At 33.5% G+C, this 20,944-nt stretch overlaps 1 protein-coding gene across 1 annotated transcript in view; it reads right to left on the bottom strand.

The window, feature by feature from the left end:
* Window positions 1–20,944, bottom strand: part of LOC127737258 (cAMP-dependent protein kinase catalytic subunit PRKX-like) — a 49,230-nt gene that overhangs the window by 7,000 nt on the left and 21,286 nt on the right. The window contains exons 3-7 of the mRNA XM_052247806.1: window positions 20,614–20,877; window positions 5,781–5,900; window positions 2,996–3,091; window positions 1,489–1,546; window positions 198–275 (exon numbers count right to left, since the gene is read on the bottom strand). Of these exons, the coding sequence (XP_052103766.1) occupies window positions 198–275; window positions 1,489–1,546; window positions 2,996–3,091; window positions 5,781–5,900; window positions 20,614–20,877 (616 nt within the window). The remainder of the gene's footprint in view (window positions 1–197; window positions 276–1,488; window positions 1,547–2,995; window positions 3,092–5,780; window positions 5,901–20,613; window positions 20,878–20,944) is intronic.

Below are 20,944 nucleotides of genomic sequence, written 5' to 3' on the forward strand. Positions count from 1 at the left end.
TGAAAATAATCATTGTCACTAGTATGACACACTTGCATCTGTATCTGTTCTTATATGAATATACCACGAAAGATAGAAAAACACAAATTCACAACAATATCAGCTTCAAAAGGCTAAAAACGAAAAAAAATCCATTTGTTTACAGTTCATTTTTTTGGATCTATCATATTTTTTATAAACAATCTTATTTCACTCACAGATAATTTCCTGGCTACCACATCATCCCACACAATATTCTTAAACCATTTATGTCTTTTACAATCTTCTGTACCATTCTATAAAAGAAAAATACATGTTCATGGTGTTTTTGTTACATAATGACTTTTATTATCTTTTTGTGACATTGTTCATCAGAACTAGACAAAAACATTTCCTAGAAGAACCTTTTGGAAATGTATTTAAATGAGTAACCAGTATGTTGTTCCTTGCCATACAAATATCCTGTCTGTAAGATGGCATTAGCTTAAACAATACACCAAAGTTGTTTTTTTATGACTGAGTTACATCGGTTGACCTGAGGTCAATCATTGTAAATGACTTCATTGAACAATTGGTTTTTACCGTGACCTAATAACATAACCATTGTCACAGAAGAAATGTATGGGAAAATGCGTGAAATTACTATTCTTAGGTCAAATACGTAAATTTTGACATTTATGAGGTCATAGTGACATCACAAGTTAACCTTCTGAACTAAAGGGTTCAAATTATATTGACCTGTTTATTTATCAATTAATAGAGCATAATTTTGAAAAGCTTAAATAAGTTTACTATTTTGGCGATTTCAGGGGCCAAAAACATGTAATGGTTCTTATCATATCTCTTCATTTAAAAAGAAATCTAATTAACTCAAACTATCCATAATTTCGTAAATTGGTCATAAAAAATAAAATCCTGACAATATGGACTTTGTACCTTAAAAACTGTAGGAAAAATTGATAACTTAACCTACAAGCCTTTAACAAGACAAATATAAAAAGAGAAACAAGACCAATACTGGTCTGGACCTGTGTCGCTGCAAGAAATGCAAAGAAAAGTTTGTAAAATTTCAAATTATTTGGCAAACAGGAAGTGGCAACATGGCAGATGTAAAAATTACTTAATACTGCCTACAACTCAACTTTATCAAGGTGCAGACAAAATATTACATCATTCTCTTTCTAAGAAGCCAAGAAAACTATGACGAAAATTTTCCTTGCACAATAACAAACAGGAGGTGGCTAAACGGCTGATGTAAAATTTGCTTATCGCTACAAATCAACAATCAAGCTCCAGATCAAATATTAAATCATTCCCTTCCACAGAAACAGAGAATACTTTGATGAAAGTTTTAGACAGACGGACAGAAAGAGTCAAGCAGTTAGTAGACCTGCTTCAGCCTTTGGCAACACAGGTAATAATGTTATCTCATAATACATTTTATTTTACAGAATTAGATATGCCCAAGAAGTTATTCCTTACATTATGAGTACTTGTATATACACATACCTTCATATTCCCCAGTCTCTTCGTTCTATCTTGTACTAATAACTTCTTTACAAGATCCCTGTCAATAGATTAATATATAAAATCAGTCTGTTCTTAAATATACATTCTACAACTAGTGAGAAGTTAAATCACAAAAATACTGAACTCAGAGGAAAATTCAAAACGGAAAGTCCCTAATCAAATGCCAAAATCAAAAGCACAAACACATCAAACGAATGGACAACAACTGTCATATTCCTGACTTGATACAGGCATTTTCGTATGTAGAAAATGGTGGATTCAACCTGGTTTTATAGCGCTAAACCTCTCACTTGTATGACAGTCGCATCAAATTCCATTATATTGACAACGAAAATCTCCATTGAAAACAAATTAATCTTAACATCAGGTTTCCTACTATAACTTACTTAGCTACAGGGTCTGAATGTCTCATCCCACTGGGACAAACCTGCTATAACTTACTTAGCTACAGGGTCTGAATGTCTCATCCCACTGGGACAAACCTGCTATAACTTACTTAGCTACAGGGTCTGAATGTCTCATCCCATTGGGACAAACCTGCTATAACTTACTTAGCTACAGGGTCTAAATGTCTCATCCCACTGGGACAAACCTGCTATAACTTACTTAGCTACAGGGTCTGAATGTCTCATCCCACTGGGACAAACCTGCTATAACTTACTTAGCTACCAAGCCTGAATGTCTCATTCCACTGGGACAAACCTGCTATAACTAACTTAGCTACAGGGTCTGAATGTCTCATCCCACTGGGACAAACCTGCTATAACTTACTTAGCTACCAAGTCTGAATGTCTCATTCCACTGGGACAAACCTGCTATAACTTACTTAGCTGCAGGGTCTGAATGTCTCATCCCACTGGGACAAACCTGCTATAACTTGCTTAGCTACAGGGTCTGAATGTCTCATCCCACTGGGACAAACCTGCTATAACTTACTTAGCTACAGGGTCTGAATGTCTCATCCCACTGGGACAAACCTGCTATAACTTACTTAGCTACCAAGTCTGAATGTCTCATCCCATTGGGACAAACCTGCTATAACTTACTTAGCTACCAAGTCTGAATGTCTCATTCCACTGGGACAAACCTGCTATAACTTACTTAGCTACCAAGTCTGAATGTCTCATCCCACTGGGACAAACCTGATATAACTTACTTAGCTACCAAGTCTGAATGTCTCATTCCACTGGGACAAACCTGCTATAACTTACTTAGCTACAGGGTCTTAATGTCTCATCCCACTGGGACAAACCTGCTATAACTTACTTAGCTACAGGGTCTGAATGTCTCATTCCACTGGGACAAACCTGCTATAACTTACTTAGCTACAGGGTCTGAATGTCTCATCCCACTGGGACAAACCTGCTATAACTTACTTAGCTACAGGGTCTGAATGTCTCATCCCACTGGGACAAACCTGCTATAACTTACTTAGCTACAGGGTCTGAATGTCTCATCCCATTGGGACAAACCTGCTATAACTTACTTAGCTACAGGGTCTAAATGTCTGGGCCATTCTATTTTTCCTTCCAAAATCTTCTCATAAATCTTGAAGGTATTTTCATCAAAGAATGGTGGATACCTGCGATGAAAAAAAAAGAAAGAAAAGAAATATAATTATTCTTATATCCTTGATAATTGTTAAATACAATGTATTTCTATGTCAATGTCCTACAAATTGATAATAACATACAAGTTTATAAACATATTGTCATGAAGCTTAATTCAAATCCTCCTTAGGCAATAAACTGAGAAAGGTAAACCTTCAAACTCATTCTATAGTTTTTATCTTTTAAAAATCTATGAAATAATAAACCTAGTTAGCCTTTAACAAATAGGCCAAATTCTGAAAGGTATAAAAGAGATGAGAGAAAACAAGCCTTTTGTTAGCCATTATAATGCTTTGATCTCATGAGGTATGTTATGGTTATACAATTATACAAACAAGACACAAATTTTCACTTAATCTGGTAACCAAAAAATTTCATTTTCATAACCTCTTCTCCAGATTTGACACCATGATAGATCAATTGATCATTATTACTACTGCACATTTTTGTTTGTTTTAATAAAAGCATAAATATGATGAAAATTTCACTTCTGTCATGCTGAACAAAAATAATGAAATGTTGGAACATGTAGCTTATGATCTTAGACATCTATGAAAATAATGTATCATAACTCTAAGGCAACTGGTCTCATAAGAAGCATGCACAGTGGTCTCATAAGTAGCATGCACAGTGGTCTCATAAGAAGCGTACACAGTGGTCTCATAAGAAGCATGCAGTGGTCTCATAAGTAGTATGAACAGTGCAGGTCTCATAAGAAGCATGAGCAGTGGACTCATAAGAAGCATGCACAGTGGTCTCATAAGAAGTGTGCACAGAGATCTCATAAGTAGCATGCACAGTGGTCTCATAAGTAGCATGCACAGTGTTCTCTTAAGAAGCATGCAGTGGTCTCATAAGCAAGCACAGTGGTCTCATAAGTAGCATGCAGTGTTCTCATAAGAAGCATGCACAGTGGTCTCATAAGTAGCATGCACAGTGGTCTCATAAGTAGCGTGAACAGTGGTCTCATAAGTAGCATACACAGTGGTCTCATAAGTAGCATGCACAGTGTTCTCATAAGAAGTGTACACAGTGGTCTCATAAGTAGCATACACAGTGGTCTTATTAGTAGCATGCGCAGTGGTCTCATAAGTAGCATGCACAGTGGTCTCATAAGAAGCATTCACAGTAGTCTCATAAGAGGCGTGCACAGTGGTCCCATAAGAAGCATGTACTTCTGTGTTGACATGAATTATCATTGATATGGTCATAATTATAAATTTACTGTATACAAAACTTTGAATTTTTGAAATACTAAGACTTTTCTACCTCAGGAATAGATTACCTTAGCTGTATTTGGCAAAACTTTTAGGAATTTTTGGTCCTCAATGCTCTTCAACTTCGTACTTTTTTTGGCCTTTTTAACTTATTTTGATTCGAGCGTCACTGTTGAGTCTTTTGTAGACGAAACAAAAATATTTCAAACATAAACTGTTGACACAGAGATATGTCTCGCCTGTTGGCAGAAAATGCAGAAAAAGACAATCTGATGGACAGCAACATTGCCTATCAATTCAAAGTTGCTGGACCATGACCTAGGGGGCAGGGCCTAGAAATAGTCATCAAACTGATATGTACTGATAGTAATGCAACTTTATAGAAAATATCAATGATCTATCACAAGTAGTTTCTATAAACTAACTTAAGCAGAAAACTTAACATTAGAATTGCTAATTAATTCAAAGTCGCTGGACCATGACCTAGGGGGCAGGGCCAGAAATTGTCGTTAAAACTGAGATGTACTGATAGTAATGCAACTTTATACAAAACATCATTGATCTATCACAAGTAGTTCTTATCAAACTGACTTAAGCCGAAAACTCAACAATTGTTGACACTGTCAGTGTCACCATCATCGTCAATGGAAAAGCAAAGCCTATGTCTCACCTTCAATGACTTTCGTCGCAGGCTAGACAAAAAAATAACTATTTGTCAATAAGACACCATTTTCTAATCACACTATCACATTACAATGTTTAGTGAGTTGTAAATTCTGGGTTAAAACCTTAAGTAACATTAAAGTTGCAATAATTAGCTTCAATTTTTGACAATATAAGTTGACTTTTTATAATTATTTTAATATTCATATTGAAGTCACATGCCCATTGGCAATCTTTGGCGTTAAACCATGTCATTGGTTTATAAGATTGCATCCAGTCACAAATAAGCACGAAATGTTGATACTTTATAACGATTTCATGCATTGTTTCTTGCTTCCTATGGAACTTTTTTTTATTCATATACATTTAAATATGTTGTTCAAATTTGAGAGCATTTGTCCATTCTGTTGGCATGAATTTGGCAGCCCATGCCCCTTTAAACCAAAATTTCTTGTTAAATTGGTCTGACGGACTACGGACAGACTAACATAGGAACTGAAGAATGCACAGAAAGTGATGGTCTGACGGATATTAGGATGGACTAGCGTAGGAACTGAAGAACGCACAGACTGGAAATGGAAAATATAATGAAAAAGAAAGGATAGGGTTAATAAATGAAGCATGATTAAGTAAGGGGCAATTCATACTTCTTGAAATGGACATTTTAATTTTGAAGTCACTACAGCATGACTGATAAAACAGGAGGTTTATAACCTACACAAAACTGAAATGTATTGATACATCTCATGAGTACTATACACATATAAATATATATACCAACCCTACAAGCATTTCATATATTAGTATTCCTAATGACCACCAGTCAACAGCCTTGTTATGTCCCCTTGACTGTATGATTTCAGGAGCAAGATATTCAGGTGTACCACATAATGTCCATGTTCTGTAAAATAAGATGAGATAATGTGGTTAATTGTCATCCAATGAATACAAACTTTGTAAGGATTTTGTTTGGTGGCAAGCAAATACATTGGTTTAATTACTTTCAATAGAACAAAGATAAAACCAAGAAATCATGTAATAAAACACAAACTATTCAAAAAATAATGGCACCAGCTAAAACATGCACAGATTTACATGTTTATATATCTCTTTAATTATCTGTAGATGCAGAATATGACATGAATCGTTTGATCTCAACCTACTTTGGGGACAAATCATGTCTATTGATTGGGTTTTTAATCTATGAATTTTTAAAGAGCTTAGATGTCCTTCTGTTTTATTGATAATGTTAAAAAAAAAAATGTGTTGAAATATGTTTGTTCGTTCTATAAATTACCTGTCTTGTGATTCATACAGTTAAAATCAAAATAATATTATCTATTTAAAAAAAAATTCTAATGTACAAAATTTAGAATAAATTAGTAGATAAAATATAGAATGTTTGGAATAGCACTAAATAGCCTTTCGTCTTCATTAAATCTTGTCAAAACACTTTTCTGTGAATATGCACTCTTTATCTAACAAACTTGTATTAAATGGGTTGTTAAAATTCCAAAGAACATTTCCGATCATCCCATAAGTATGGGGGATGTCAGGATAAAAAATGTTTTGTCAAGGGAAGAAAGCACCAGACTAAACTATCACTTAATCATTCCATTGTCCTCAATATGCCTTCAATATTTACCTCTCATGTAAACAACAATCAATCATAATTGTTCCATAAGACCGACTCAGCAGATTCATGAGATTGTTAGATGTTTTTATTTAGTCAATCAGATACACTATTTTACCTGCTGGTAGTAATTAGTGTTTGGCAAAGTCATTAAGTTATTTCTTACTTGCAGGTACAAAAGCTAAAGATAGTAAACAGACATTACTTAAACATTAATCAAGGCAAAGATGACATAACAATGACATTCTTCTTTCATCTCCATAGTATGTAAATAGCTAATCCTGATAGGGCAAATGTTTACCAGACTCTTCAACAATCCTCTCACAAATAGTGTGAGAAAGGATCCCCTTTCAAAGCTTATTGTCATTTCTTTAACACTTACGAATCCCAACACTTACAAGGCTTTCTGCAGTCATTTATTTCAATCTTATCATTATATACTGAATCATTATTGTTTCTAACTTGATGATCAGGAACTGTCCCCTTGATTTAAGGAAAGAATGTTAATTTATTTAATTTTATTTCAAAAGATTGTGCATTATAGAGGCTAGTTGGAGTGGAATTATGTTTGAATTCTAAGAAAATAGATAATTTCTTACGAGATTTCCATATTTTTCAGGTAATCTGTTCATTTTCTGGAGAAATTTACACACTAACTTCTCTAACAATAAATTTGCTACAAAGGAACTATCAAATTACTGCGAAAGTAACTCTTAGTTTACCTGGATTAGCTAATTTAAATTACCTGGATTAGCAGTTTACCTGGATTAACAGTTTACCTGGATTAACAGTTTACCTAGATTAACAGTTTTGGTGGATTTATCTTGACATGGTTGTTTCCAATAAAAACATGTTAAGCCTATGGAGAGACTTATCTTGACATGGTTGTTTTACAACATGTTAAGCCTATGGATAGACTTATCTTGACATGGTTGTTTCCAATAAAAAACATGTTTAGCCTATGGATAGACTTATCTTGACATGGTTGTTTCCAATAAAAAACATGTTTAGCCTATGGATAGACTTATCTTGACATGGTTGTTTCCAATAAAAAACATGTTTAGCCTATGGATAGACTTATCTTGACATGGTTGTTTCCAATAAAAAACATGTTTAGCCTATGGATAGACTTATCTTGACATGGTTGTTTCCAATAAAAAACATGTTAAGCCTATGGATAGACTTATCTTGACATGGTTGTTTCAAATAAAAACATATTAAGCCTATGGATAGACTTATCAGATATGGTTGTATCCAATAAAAACATATTAAGCCTATGGATAGACTTATCTTGACATGGTTGTTTCAAATAAAAACATGTTAAGCCTATGGATAGACTTATCTGACATGGTTGTTTAAAAACATGTTAAGCCTAAGGATAGACTTATCTGACGTGGTTGTTTTTAAATATGTTAGGTCTATGGATAGACTTATCTTGACATGGTTGTTTCCAATAAAAACATGATAAGCCTATGGATAGACTGATCTGACATGGTTGTTTTAAAACATGTTAAGTCTAAGAATAGACTTATCTTGACATGGTTGTTTCCAATAAAAACATGTTAAGCCTATGGATAGACTTATCTGAAATGGTTGTTTCCAATAAAAACATGTAAAGCCTATGGATAAACTTATCTGAAATAGTTGTTTCCAGTAAAAACATGTTAAGCCTATGGATAGACTTATCGGACATGGTTGTTTCCAATTAAAACATCTTTATCCTATGGATAGACTTATCAGACATGGTTGTTTGCAAAAAAAAAAACATGTTAAGCCTATGGATAGACTTATCTGACATGGTTTTTTCAATAAAAACTTGTTAAGCCTATGGATAGACTTATCGGACTTGGTTGTTTTAAAACATGTTAAGCCTATGGATAGACTTATCTGACATGGTTGTTTTAAAATATGTTAAGTCTATTGATAGACTTATCTTGACATGGTTGTTTCCAATAAAACATGATAAGCCTATGGATAGACTTATCGGACATGGTTGTTTTAAAATATGTTAAGTCTATGGATAGACTTATCTTGACATGGTTGTTTCCAATAAAACATATTAAGCCTATGGAGAGACTCATCTTGACATGGTTGTTTCCAATAAAAACATGCTTAGCCTATGGATAGACTCATCTTGACATGGTTGTTTCCAATAAAAACATGTTAATCCTATGGATAGACTTATCTTGACATGGTTGTTTCCAATAAAAAACATGTTAAGCCTATGGATAGACTTATCTGAAATGGTTGTTTCCAATAAAAAACATGCTTAGCCTATGGATAGACTTATCTTGACATGATTGATTCCAATGAAAACATGTTTAGCCTATGGATAGACTTATCTGACATGGTTGTTTCCAAATAAAACATGTTAAGCCTATGGATAGACTTATTGGACATGGTTGTTTTAAAATATGTTAAGTCTATGGATAGACTTATCTTGACATGGTTGTTTCCAATAAAACATGATAAGCCTATGGATAGACTTATCTGACATGGTTGTTTTAAAACATGTTAAGCCTATGGATAGACTTATCTTGACATGGTTGTTTTAAAACATGTTAAGCCTATGGATAGACTTATCTTGACATGGTTGTTTTAAAACATGTTAAGTCTATGGATAGACTTATCTTGACATGGTTGTTTCCAATAAAAACATGTTAAGCCTATGGATAGACTTATCTTGACATGGTTGTTTTAAAACATGTTAAGCCTATGGATAGACTTATCTTGACATGGTTGTTTCCAATAAAAACATGTTAAGCCTATGGATAGACTTATCTTGACATGGTTGATTCCAATAAAAACATGTTAAGCCTATGGATAGACTTATCTTGACATGGTTGTTTCCAATAAAAACATGTTAAGCCTATGGATAGACTTATCTTGACATGGTTGTTTTAAAACATGTTAAGCCCATGGATAGACTTATCTTGACATGGTTGTTTTAAAACATGTTAAGCCTATGGATAGACTTATGTTGACATGGTTGTTTTAAAACATGTTAAGCCCATGGATAGACTTATCTTGACATGGTTGTTTTAAAACATGTTAAGCCTATGGATAGACTTATCTTGACATGGTTGTTTTAACACATGTTAAGTCTATGGATAGGCTTATTTGACATGGTTGTTTCCAATAAAACATTTAAGCCTATGGATAGACTTATGTTGACATGGTTGTTTTAAAACATGTTAAGCCCATGGATAGACTTATCTTGACATGGTTGTTTTAAAACATGTTAAGCCTATGGATAGACTTATCTTGACATGGTTGTTTTAACACATGTTAAGTCTATGGATAGGCTTATTTGACATGGTTGTTTCCAATAAAACATTTAAGCCTATGGATAGACTTATCTTGACATGGTTGTTTTAAAACATGTTAAGCCCATGGATAGACTTATCTTGACATGGTTGTTTTAAAACATGTTAAGCCTATGGATAGACTTATCTTGACATGGTTGTTTTAACACATGTTAAGTCTATGGATAGGCTTATTTGACATGGTTGTTTCCAATAAAAACATGTTTAGCCTATGGATAGACTTTATCGGACATGGTTGTTTCCAATGGATAGACTTATCGGACATGGTTGTTTGCAATAAAACATGTTAAGCCTACTTGCTTAGTGGATATTTAAGATTGTTACAGGTTGTTTTCATCAAAATATTACTTTTTTTTTTTATAAAATTGAGTCTTCAATCAACCAAAGGGCAAAATTATTTACAAAATATTTTGATTATGGCACCTTGAATCGTTTGTAAAATCCTTAGATAGGTGTATTGATTTGACAGCATGGTAAATCTATTCTTTCCCTCTTTGTCTATGAAGATGAATAATAGAGTTGTTATTAAGTACATAAAGTCAGATTCTGAGTAATATCTAGCTATATATATAGTAATGGTATATATCTACTGTTACTTACATCAGGCACAGATTCTGAGTAATATCTGGTAATGGTATATATATGTCTACTGTTAGATACATCAGACAATTTATGTTGGCATTAGTACAACCTTAATACCTTCATTAATGTGTTGATTTTATAAGCTGTAGCCGGGTCAACAAGTACTGTATCCCTAATTAACTTATAGTTTCTCTATAAACACTATGTCTACTGGTTAACTTGACTTGTCACATATTATTAGGTTTATGGAAATGCAAGTTTCAATTTATTACTGTCAATCTTATAGAATTTTTTCCTGCAATTAGTGTGATGAGAAATGTGCATGTATGTGTGTGTGTTTGTGTGTGTGTGTGCATGAGGAAAGGAAAAGAATAATAGCCAGTCAAATACTATATATACATGTATGTTAAACATAAAATTTAAATCAATAAGTCCAACCCTTTGAAAATCTTCCTTGTTTTAATGTAAATTGTTTAAAGATTATAACTAATACCAATACGGTGTCTTGTGTTCATATAAACCAACTTGTAATACTAAACATTAGTTTATCAGCAGAATTCCTCAATGACAAAGGTGTTTAATAATGGTCTCTATCATGGTGATTGTTTCCAAATCATTTAAATCTTTTATAGTTGTTATAAGGAGCAGTTTGTATTCAATAATTCAAGTGTATACAGTGGTATACATTCAAACACAGTTTAAAAGGATTTTCAGGTCGAAAGAAAAATATATATAACAATATTTTGTCATCTTAATCCTTTTCTTTTTTTTTAAGGTCACAGTAATCCTAAACTTAAAGTAAGCCAAGGCTTACTGACTTGATTCGTAAGAAATATAAGGTTGAATTCGTTGGTTTGTTACTTAATTGATCCTGTACGTTCATTCTATCTAATTACATTCAATAATAACATCAACTGTTGACATAGAGATATGTCTCAACACTATGTAATTTTGATTGTAAAATGTAAATACCAATACTTTAGCATGTCAGCTATGCAAAACATTTAGAGTCAATGGACTTAGACTTAGGGCCAAATTAAAATTTGTATACAAATGCTTAAACAACTGCATATCAACTATCATTGACTTATCATAAGTGGTTCTCCTGACCTAACCACAAAATTCTTTATGTTAATAATGCAACAGTTTCAAAGTCAATTGTACAAGTGAGAGTGACACTGTGCTTCAATTCAATTTTTTATATAATTAATATTTCAAAGGAGCATTTATATAACGCTTTTAAAAATATTTTATCAACACTGATTTTCGAAATTGTCTGAGACATTGCTGATAAAATCTGGCAAGAATTGTGCATGTGAGAGTGCTTACAAGACCAGGTGGACAGACAAACAAATGCCTCAGGACTCCTAGTATTTTAATGTCCCCCGCAACACCTCGCCCAGGGGACAATGAACCAAGACTGAGGAGGTGGTGCGATATAATTACCTGGCAATGATATGTGTTAAGGCTAATACAATAACATACCAAATATCATTCTGTTACTATAAGTGGTTCCCCTAAAACTGACCTAATCAGAAACTTTAACATATAAACAAAGCAAGAGTTTCAAAGTCAATAAACTGTGACTTAGGGGACAGGGCCAAACTCTGCATGAAAATGAGATGTGCAAATACTCCAACAACTGCATACACTAGAGAGAGATGCCTCGTCTGTATTAAAAGCTAAGTGATCGATTAACAGTTCTATAACTTGGAACTTGTAGATACACAATTGATAGTATAGATTTACAGTCTTTGACATCTAAATAAGATTTCTGGGTTGTTTCTTAACACCATTTGTAACAATAATACATTGTAACTGCCTGAAAAACAAATAAAAAGTAGGCATTGCCAACTGATGCTTCCAACCTGACAGAAGACTTTTTTTATTTCAAGGGTTTTAAATACCCTACTTGTATGCTTGGTAAGACAATTAAACATGTATTATTATTGCTAATTTTTCATCTGTATAAATGTGTAAAAATTCATTGTGGGATACCATCTTAAAATCAACTTAGAAAAAATATTTTATTTGAATATCAGTGACCTTGACTTTTGACCTGGTAACACCAAAATCAAAAGGCTTCTTCCTTTTCCATATATCTTTCATCTGTATAAGTTTCATTTCAATAAAGCTGGGGAAACTCAAGCTACCACACAGAAAACCAATTTTCAATTTTTTTCTATTTGTAGTAACAGTAAACCTTTCCATTTGACCTCTGTTGAAAATTAAAAAGCAAAAGGCTGCCCTATTATCCTATATCTTCTATCTGTATATGTTTTGTTCCAATCAAAAATGGGAAAATCATGTTACGATCCTGCAATCTTTTTTCCAAAGTTTGCTTATTTCTAGAAACTGTGACCTTGACCTTTGACCCTAAAATCAATAGGCTCCTTCCCTTATCATTATTTTCTATCTGTATAATTAGTTTCATTCACATCAAGCAAGGAATACTCAATTCATCATCTAGTAATCATTTGTTTGGACCGATGGACAGAAAGACAAAGCTTTAACTATGGCTTTAACTAAGCTCCACCCCCACCCCTCCCAAAAACCCCAGAAATTTCAGGGAGCATAATTGAGCCTGTTGTTCAGTGGTTGTCGTTTGTTGGTGTGGTTCATGAGTGTTTCTCATTTCTCGTTTTTTATATAGAATAGACCGTTGGTTTTTAAGAATGAAAAAAAAAAGAAACCTTAGGCAGCCTTGGACAACAGACCAGTCTTATGAGTTATCTATGGGTTATAAAAACTGATTCTCAATTTTTAAACAAACAAACCTAATTGACACTGGTTCTCATTCTGTAAGAAAGGATATGTAATTACCTAACCCCACATAATAAATCAGTTTAAAACGTTTGAACAGTGGTTAACATCAGTGGGATGTGAAGCACATCTCTAGAATAAATGTCATACATAGATGTGCTAAGTATCACTGATTATATATCCTGATATTACCACAGAAATTCTAATCACTTGGGACTGTCAAAATCATTTGTGATGTCATCAGGTGAAACTGTTATCACATAATCAAGGGATATATACAGATATAATAGATTACTGCACCAGCATGACCAGTATATTTTGATTCTAATGTGGCAGAAACAAATTTGAAAACATTCCCCATCTGATAAATCATTGGTCAAAAGAGCAGAATTAGAGGTTATATCATTTAGATTTCAATCAATTGAACAGTCTTGACAGAACACTGGATATAGTCTGATTAGTTTAATTTTGTGGTTTGCTGAATAATGATATTTTATAATTACCTACCAAGAAACTATACAACTATGATAAATATTTTGCTTTGTTTCTATTGCAACATTTCTAGGTTGCTTGGTGCTGTTGTCTAAATCAATTGTGTCTTTATATAAACATATAAAAGGAGAAGTGGGGTATATGTTACAGTACAAAATGGAATTTATTAGGATTCAAAATGTACTAGTACTGCCTCAGAGGTCTCATGGTAGTGTGCTGGGTCAAACCAAACACTTCAAAATTGGTATTTGCTGCTTCTTTGAAAAAGCATGCCATATTTAGGAGTAAAAGCAAAGACTGGTCGGCTCTGAGTCAGAATAATGTGTCCGGGTATGGTGACATGTCTTCATGCAGACTGTTACCTTGTTAACTAGCACATTAAAACTTCAGCTCAATGTGTCAGTCATGTACAAAGCAAGGTTTATATTCATATCACTCACATTAACATGTTCTTGTCCTGAATATAATAAGCAATAAAATGCTTCGCTGAGTGCAGCTGGATACGACCGCAGAGGTCCAACCCTGAACAGTTGGGGCGAAAATGGACACAATATTCACGCTTGATACAGGTCTGAATTTGGATTGTAATTAAATATTTGACACATAATAGGTTTCTGACACCGAATAACTGTAGTCAATGAACTTAGAATTGGTTATATGATTTGAATTTATATTCAATTTTTTGCTTTTGTGCAATACACTATGCTGTTGCGAATTGACCTGCCCAACAAAAAAAAAAAAAAATATTTGAAGAAATTTTCTTTTTAATTCCTGAAACCTGAAATGAAAAAAAAATTGCCCCCCAACAATTTCTTTTTTTACCCCCCCCCCCCCCCCCCTTTTCCAAAAAAAAAAAATTCTTTCCCGCAAGATATGGTCATAATCTCAATTCAAATTTCCAATGGAGTTTGCAACCATAATAACCGATTTAAATACATCATAAAAGTCTTAAATAGATAATTTAAAAGCAGTGTAAGGGAGGTAATCCAACATTGTACAATTTTGTTTTTTGATTACCTCCCTTACACTGCTTTTAAATTGTCCATTAACCAGGAAACCCTTGTTTTTTCCCCTTTTTTACCCCTAATTCCTATATGGTTTGAGCCATAACCCCCAAAAGCCAATCCTAACCATCACTTTGTGGTATGGAAACTTGTGGTATAATCTAGAGAGATCCATACACTTAAACACGAGTTATTGTCTGGAAAATACAAAAATGCTTATTTTTGGCCCCTAATTCCTTAACTGTTGGTACCATAACCCCCAAAATCAATCCCAACCTTCCTTTTGTGGTATTGAACCTTATGGTAAAATTTCATAGAGATCCATTCACTTAAACTAAAGTTATTGTGCGAAAACCAATGTGTCTTCGGACGCCGGACGCCAACGTCATAACAATATACAATTAGATGCCCCGACAATGATTGTGGCCAAATTTGGGTCAAATTCTGCCAGTAGTTTCAGAAGAGAAATTTTGTAAGAGTTTACAGACGATAGATGTTTAAGACAGACAATGAAGACGAAAGACGTATTCCAAATGAGAAAAGCTCACTTGACCCTTGACATAATTGAATTTCGACCAATGAAGAACTGAAAGCAAACCATACTTTGATAATAAAAAAAAAATAAACTTATTTAGGAAAGTATAAATAGAACAAGAATGAGTGAATACTGATTCCCATCATGAAAACAATGAGCCCTAAATCTGACAATTTTAGAGTATCCATTAATGATTCTTATTTAACCAATTACATAATTGTAAGTTAGCTTACACTCACTCAGAGTTATTCACATTTAACAATTTAATTGACCATTTCAGAATTTGAAGGACTATAAATAATATCACTCTACAATAACCATATAGTTTTTGGATCTTTTTCAATTGTCTAGAGTTTTATTACCCATTCATGTTAAGGATTATTGTTTATAAAAATGTTACTGAGAATGCTCATTTCTCAAGGTTATTGTTGAACGAATTATTTTTTTCAATTTTTTTACAAAATTTCACAAAATATCTTTTCATTTTATTTGTTTAAAAAGATAATTTTGAATGGTTTTACACTAGTAATTTTTTGGGTCCTTTATAGCTTGCTGTTCGGTGTGAGCCAAGGCTCCGTGTTGAAGACCGTACTTTGACCTATAATGGTTTACTTTTATAAATTTTGACTTGGATGGAGAGTTGTCTCATTGGCACTGATACCACATCTTCTTATATCTAATTACAATAACATGTGAAAACCGCTTTGATATATTTCTTGTGTATGTGAAAAAAGACCTTTATGCTGGTACCACATCTCTCAAATTAACAGTGATAACTAGTGGGTAGCTTGTGGGTAACATTTAAGAATTCATTAATTTATAGCAATTGGTCAAACCAGATTAAATCTGACCATTGGCAACAGATATGTATCCTTCTTCTGATCAACAGACCAAATCAGTAAAATAAACCATTTATATTTTATATCTATTTACACTGTTTTGTTTGGTTTCATTGACCTCTTCCACACATCTTTTACCTATAGATGTATATAAGATGTATAGAGAGCTTAACTAAATATACCCCACATATGTCAAGAAGATATGACTTTTAGTTGCTAAGAAAAATGTGATGATAAATTTACATATATAGACAGGTTTTTCCGATTATCTGCCTTAGTTTGTGACGCGACTCCTAGGCGTCGTCGTAGTACGATCGCCATTACAACCGTGAAAAAATATAAACAAGATATAGATCTATATGCCCTGACCGCATATAATTAAATATAAACACACGAATGTGAAGTCGTACTTGACCTCGGCAAAATTATATGTGCTATAAATAATAAAGTAATTAGATAAGGATTCTAAGTGTATTGCAGGCCAGGTGTCGTCTCCTTAAAATATAACTGTATTTGATATGTTACGCGCGGGACATAATAAATTTTATACGAATACTAATCCCAGGTTACATGTCGATTATAATCATTTGGTAATCATAATATTAATAATTATAACGCATACATAAATAAAAAAATAAATAGTCTTGACCGGTAGAATGTGCATGATATATCAGAAAAACCAGCTAGGGTACGTGCAATTTTATCAAATCATAGAAATTTCTGTGGTCAGACCTATAATGAGACAGTCCTAAAATTTAACAATCCACTAATCAGACGGTCCTACAGAGACGAGAGTTTTGTGCTTTTTGCTTGACTCACGTATGTGCTCAAAATTGAGTGACATTTTCGTATTACTTTGGTGTCCGCATGAATTGCGCTATATGCTATCGATGCGTCGGGCCATATGTAGATATAACTTTGCGATTAGAATATGGGCTTAAGTTTTGAACTTTCACGGCCCATGTATTCCTATAGTTATTATGTGTTCGATTCCAATTTCTTTTGCAGAAAATTACTCGACATACAACTACTATAGTATGTATAGTATATGACATCATGATCCATCCCGTGCTTAATATAACTTAATGCCATTAAACCACCAAAGACTCCAACATGTAAATTCAAAGCGATGATTAGTTATGTTTTAGAAGCGTCATTTAGTGTTTTGCCAACTCCCTTCCCAACCACTCCAAAACAGAGGTCTCGTAGATTTTCATCCTTAATCCGTATTAGACTCTTATATAAGTCCCCGATGTATATAATACAGTGAAATACAGTATTACAATATAACATTAGGGGTGTATATCGGACCGTCGGACTACTGAACTGTCGGAATTTCGGGTTGTCGGATTATAGCTACGCTTTCGTAGGTTCTAGTAAACTATTTGATTACCAAGAGTTAGACCTTTGAACAATCCTTTCTAATGTATAAAGTTTTAGAATTCATGCACAGAGTTATCTACTGAGGAAAGTTCAAATCAACGAAGTAACTGTATACGTCTTATAAAGAAAATAAAGTGAATATATACTATAAGCACACAGACCTACATACTAATATAAAACCTTTAAGTTTTTCAGCAAGAACTTCACCCAGGAATAAAATATTTTACAAGCCTTACTTTTCGAAATATTAAAGCGCCGTTCCAAATAACCAAATATCAAACTAAGTGTTAACCTCATCAGTACGATCGAGCAACAGCTGATCTGCAATATCGTAGTTGAAAATTAAATTGTGTAGTAATTCCACTAAAGTAAAGAAAACTTAGTTACATAAGTATACAATAAGGCGTTACTGTCATTCATAACATTTATTAAACTGCTGAGGTCCCCCCCTTTATTTAAAGAGAACTCCTTACTCCTCTGTTAACCATATTTTTGTCTGAGTTAATATTGTCGGAATGTCTGTCCATTTTGCAGCATAAAGATACTATAGAAGTCGTCATGAATGAAAAAAGTTCGTCTCTTCACACTGGGTTGTTTTGCTTGCAATTATAACTACATGTAGCCTAGGGGTAGGTTTCATTGTTATTAGCTTCATTTATGGTTAATCCAGACATTTTACCGCTTCCACTACAAAAGTTTGGGGGCACGCGCCCTCCCCCCTTTTTTTCAAAATCCTTCATACGCATCTGATGTCGCGGTGGATCTTCTATACAAAAAGAGGCAGATGCATGCACTGTAGTCATCGGATTAAATTTTATAGATTATATTACAGTCGTTTTACAACGTGTAAACATTCTTCGGCCAGTGTTATTTTACTTTCATAACAATTTTTATTAAAAAAAAAAAAACGGATTGTGTGCATCATCCAAAAAAAAAATGTCCGGACAATACAAAAACCTGTTTATGCAAAGTTTTTTTTTATGTTTATACGGCTTTGATCCACTCAGGTGTGTTGGCTCGTCTGAAGGCATCGCATAAGACGTATATGGAATCAAACGAGGGCAGTCATTGTGCAACTCGTTGTGTAATTCGCATATTGATTTTTTCCACACCTGAAGTTTTTTACGATTATTTGTACAACTATTAACTGCATAAGAAATTCTTCCATGTTTTTTATAACTTTCGGCTGCATCCATAGTAAAATAAATCAGAAAATGAAAGAAATACAAATGTAAACAGAAAATCGACAATGTTTTGATCAATATACGTGCGTTATTTTTCACGGTTGTAATGGCGGATCGGTCACGTGAGAGGTTAATGGATGCGCCCATGTTTTCTAGGTCAATTACAGATAAACCCGTCTATATATATGTACATTTTAAAGGTACAATTAAGTTTTCAGGAAACAGGTAGAACATCGAAGGAACATGTCATACTGTATGGCATAACTAGTGCTTATTGCTAAGAATCTAGGACTTCTAGCTATGTGGCAGAAATGTATCACAGACAGACAGACAAATTTAAACCAGTATATGCCCTCCATTGGAGCAGGGATATAAGAATAAAACATTCTTCTTTTATGTTATGTATATAAGTCTACATAAACTAGTTCTAATTAGCATCTAAAAGACTTAACAATTAAAACACTCATGTTAAGGACTATTGTTTAAGAAAATCTGATTAGGACAAGAAGTTTAAAATTCTGGAGGTATTCCAAATGGTCAATTGACTATGTTATATTAGGTTAAATAAGTAGTAACACAGAGGTGTATTTAACCAGGTGTACAATCATTATAGGGTAACTTGCCCTTGCACAACTTATGCCATGTGTACTCCTTGTACCTTTTATTTGAGCTAAGTAGTATCCTAAAAGGTTCAGAATTCCTCAAAAACTACCATCAGAAGTAAATAGATGTCCCAGATACCATCCAACTGTTCTAAACTAATCATAAAATATACATCATGTGCATTGTATTTAAGTTGCTGCTCTGAATTTGACCTTTAGACAGACAATCTTGCCCTAGAGCCAAATACTTGCCAATTATATGTCTAAGCGACGAACTTGAAATTAAATTCATCATGAAAATGATATCATAATTTAAGTAACTTTAACAAACTTCATTTGTCATGGGAAGAAAATAATTTCCAAGTTTGGACCCCATTCATACCTGTCCATGAGTCAGATGTCAAAACTACCACTCAATGGCAACAAAAAAGCCATAAAAAACGCATGGAAAAGAGGGAATTTTTAAACAGAAGTTGACAAACAAAAAAAACAAAAAAACATAATTACTGCATTGTATATTACCTTGTTAAGTTCTAATAACCAAATTCACATTTTTCTTGATGATGATGATGGATAGCTTTTGAACGTCCAGCCGCATATTAATATGCATATTCAGGACGTGAACATGTTAATGTAATATATATGAATATGAACCTTGCTTTGTACTAGACCGACACGCTGAGCCAGATTTTTAACGTGCTAGTTCATAAGGTAACAGTCCCCAGGAAGACATATCTCCTTAACTGGACACAATATTCTGACGCGGAGCTGTCCAGTCTTTGCTCTTTCTCCTTAATGCCGCTGCTTAGCAGAGAAGCAGCAAATACTAATTTCAAAGTCTTTGGTTTGACCTTGCCTGGGTTATAACCCATGACCTCCTGCACTCGGGGCAAACACGCTACGAGACCACCAAGGCAGATTTTTCTTAAAAACAATGTAACAATATCACAATATATAACATGGACCTATGGGCCAGATACCCTACAGGTCAGGGAAGTTAGATTTTGGAAGGACAGCTAACCGTTTGTTGTCCTCTTGTATCTTTTTAAAGTAAGATTTTGAAAGAATATCTAACCTTTTATTATCCTCTTGTTTCAAGGAAAGTAAGATTTTGGAAGGACATCTAACCTTTTGTTGTCCTCATGTATCAAGGGAAGTAAGATTTTGGAAGGATATCTAACCTTTTGTTGTCCTCTTGTATCAAGGGAAGTAAGATTTTGGAAGGATATCTAAAAAATTTTGTACTTTTCTCTAATTCTTATACAACTCACCTATCTTCTAGTTTCTTTGCAAAACCAAAATCTGTAATCTTTAAATGACCTTCTCTATCTAATAATAAATTTTCTGGTTTCAAATCCCTATACACAATGTTCTTTGTATGTAAATAGTCTAATGCTGACACAATTTCACATGCATAAAAGTTTGACCATGAATTATTAAAACGTCCATAGTTCCTGAGATATGAAAACAGCTCTCCTCCTGGCACAAACTCCAAGAGCATGTATAGATATGTGCTATCATGATATGCCCACAGCCTAAAAAATAATTTACAAATAAATATATATAAATAAATGCAAGACTTGAAAAACAACAATTTACAAG

The sequence above is a fragment of the Mytilus californianus genome, unplaced genomic scaffold (assembly GCF_021869535.1).
Source record: "Mytilus californianus isolate M0D057914Y unplaced genomic scaffold, xbMytCali1.0.p SCAF_4, whole genome shotgun sequence".
Lineage (NCBI taxonomy): Eukaryota > Metazoa > Mollusca > Bivalvia > Mytilida > Mytilidae > Mytilus > Mytilus californianus.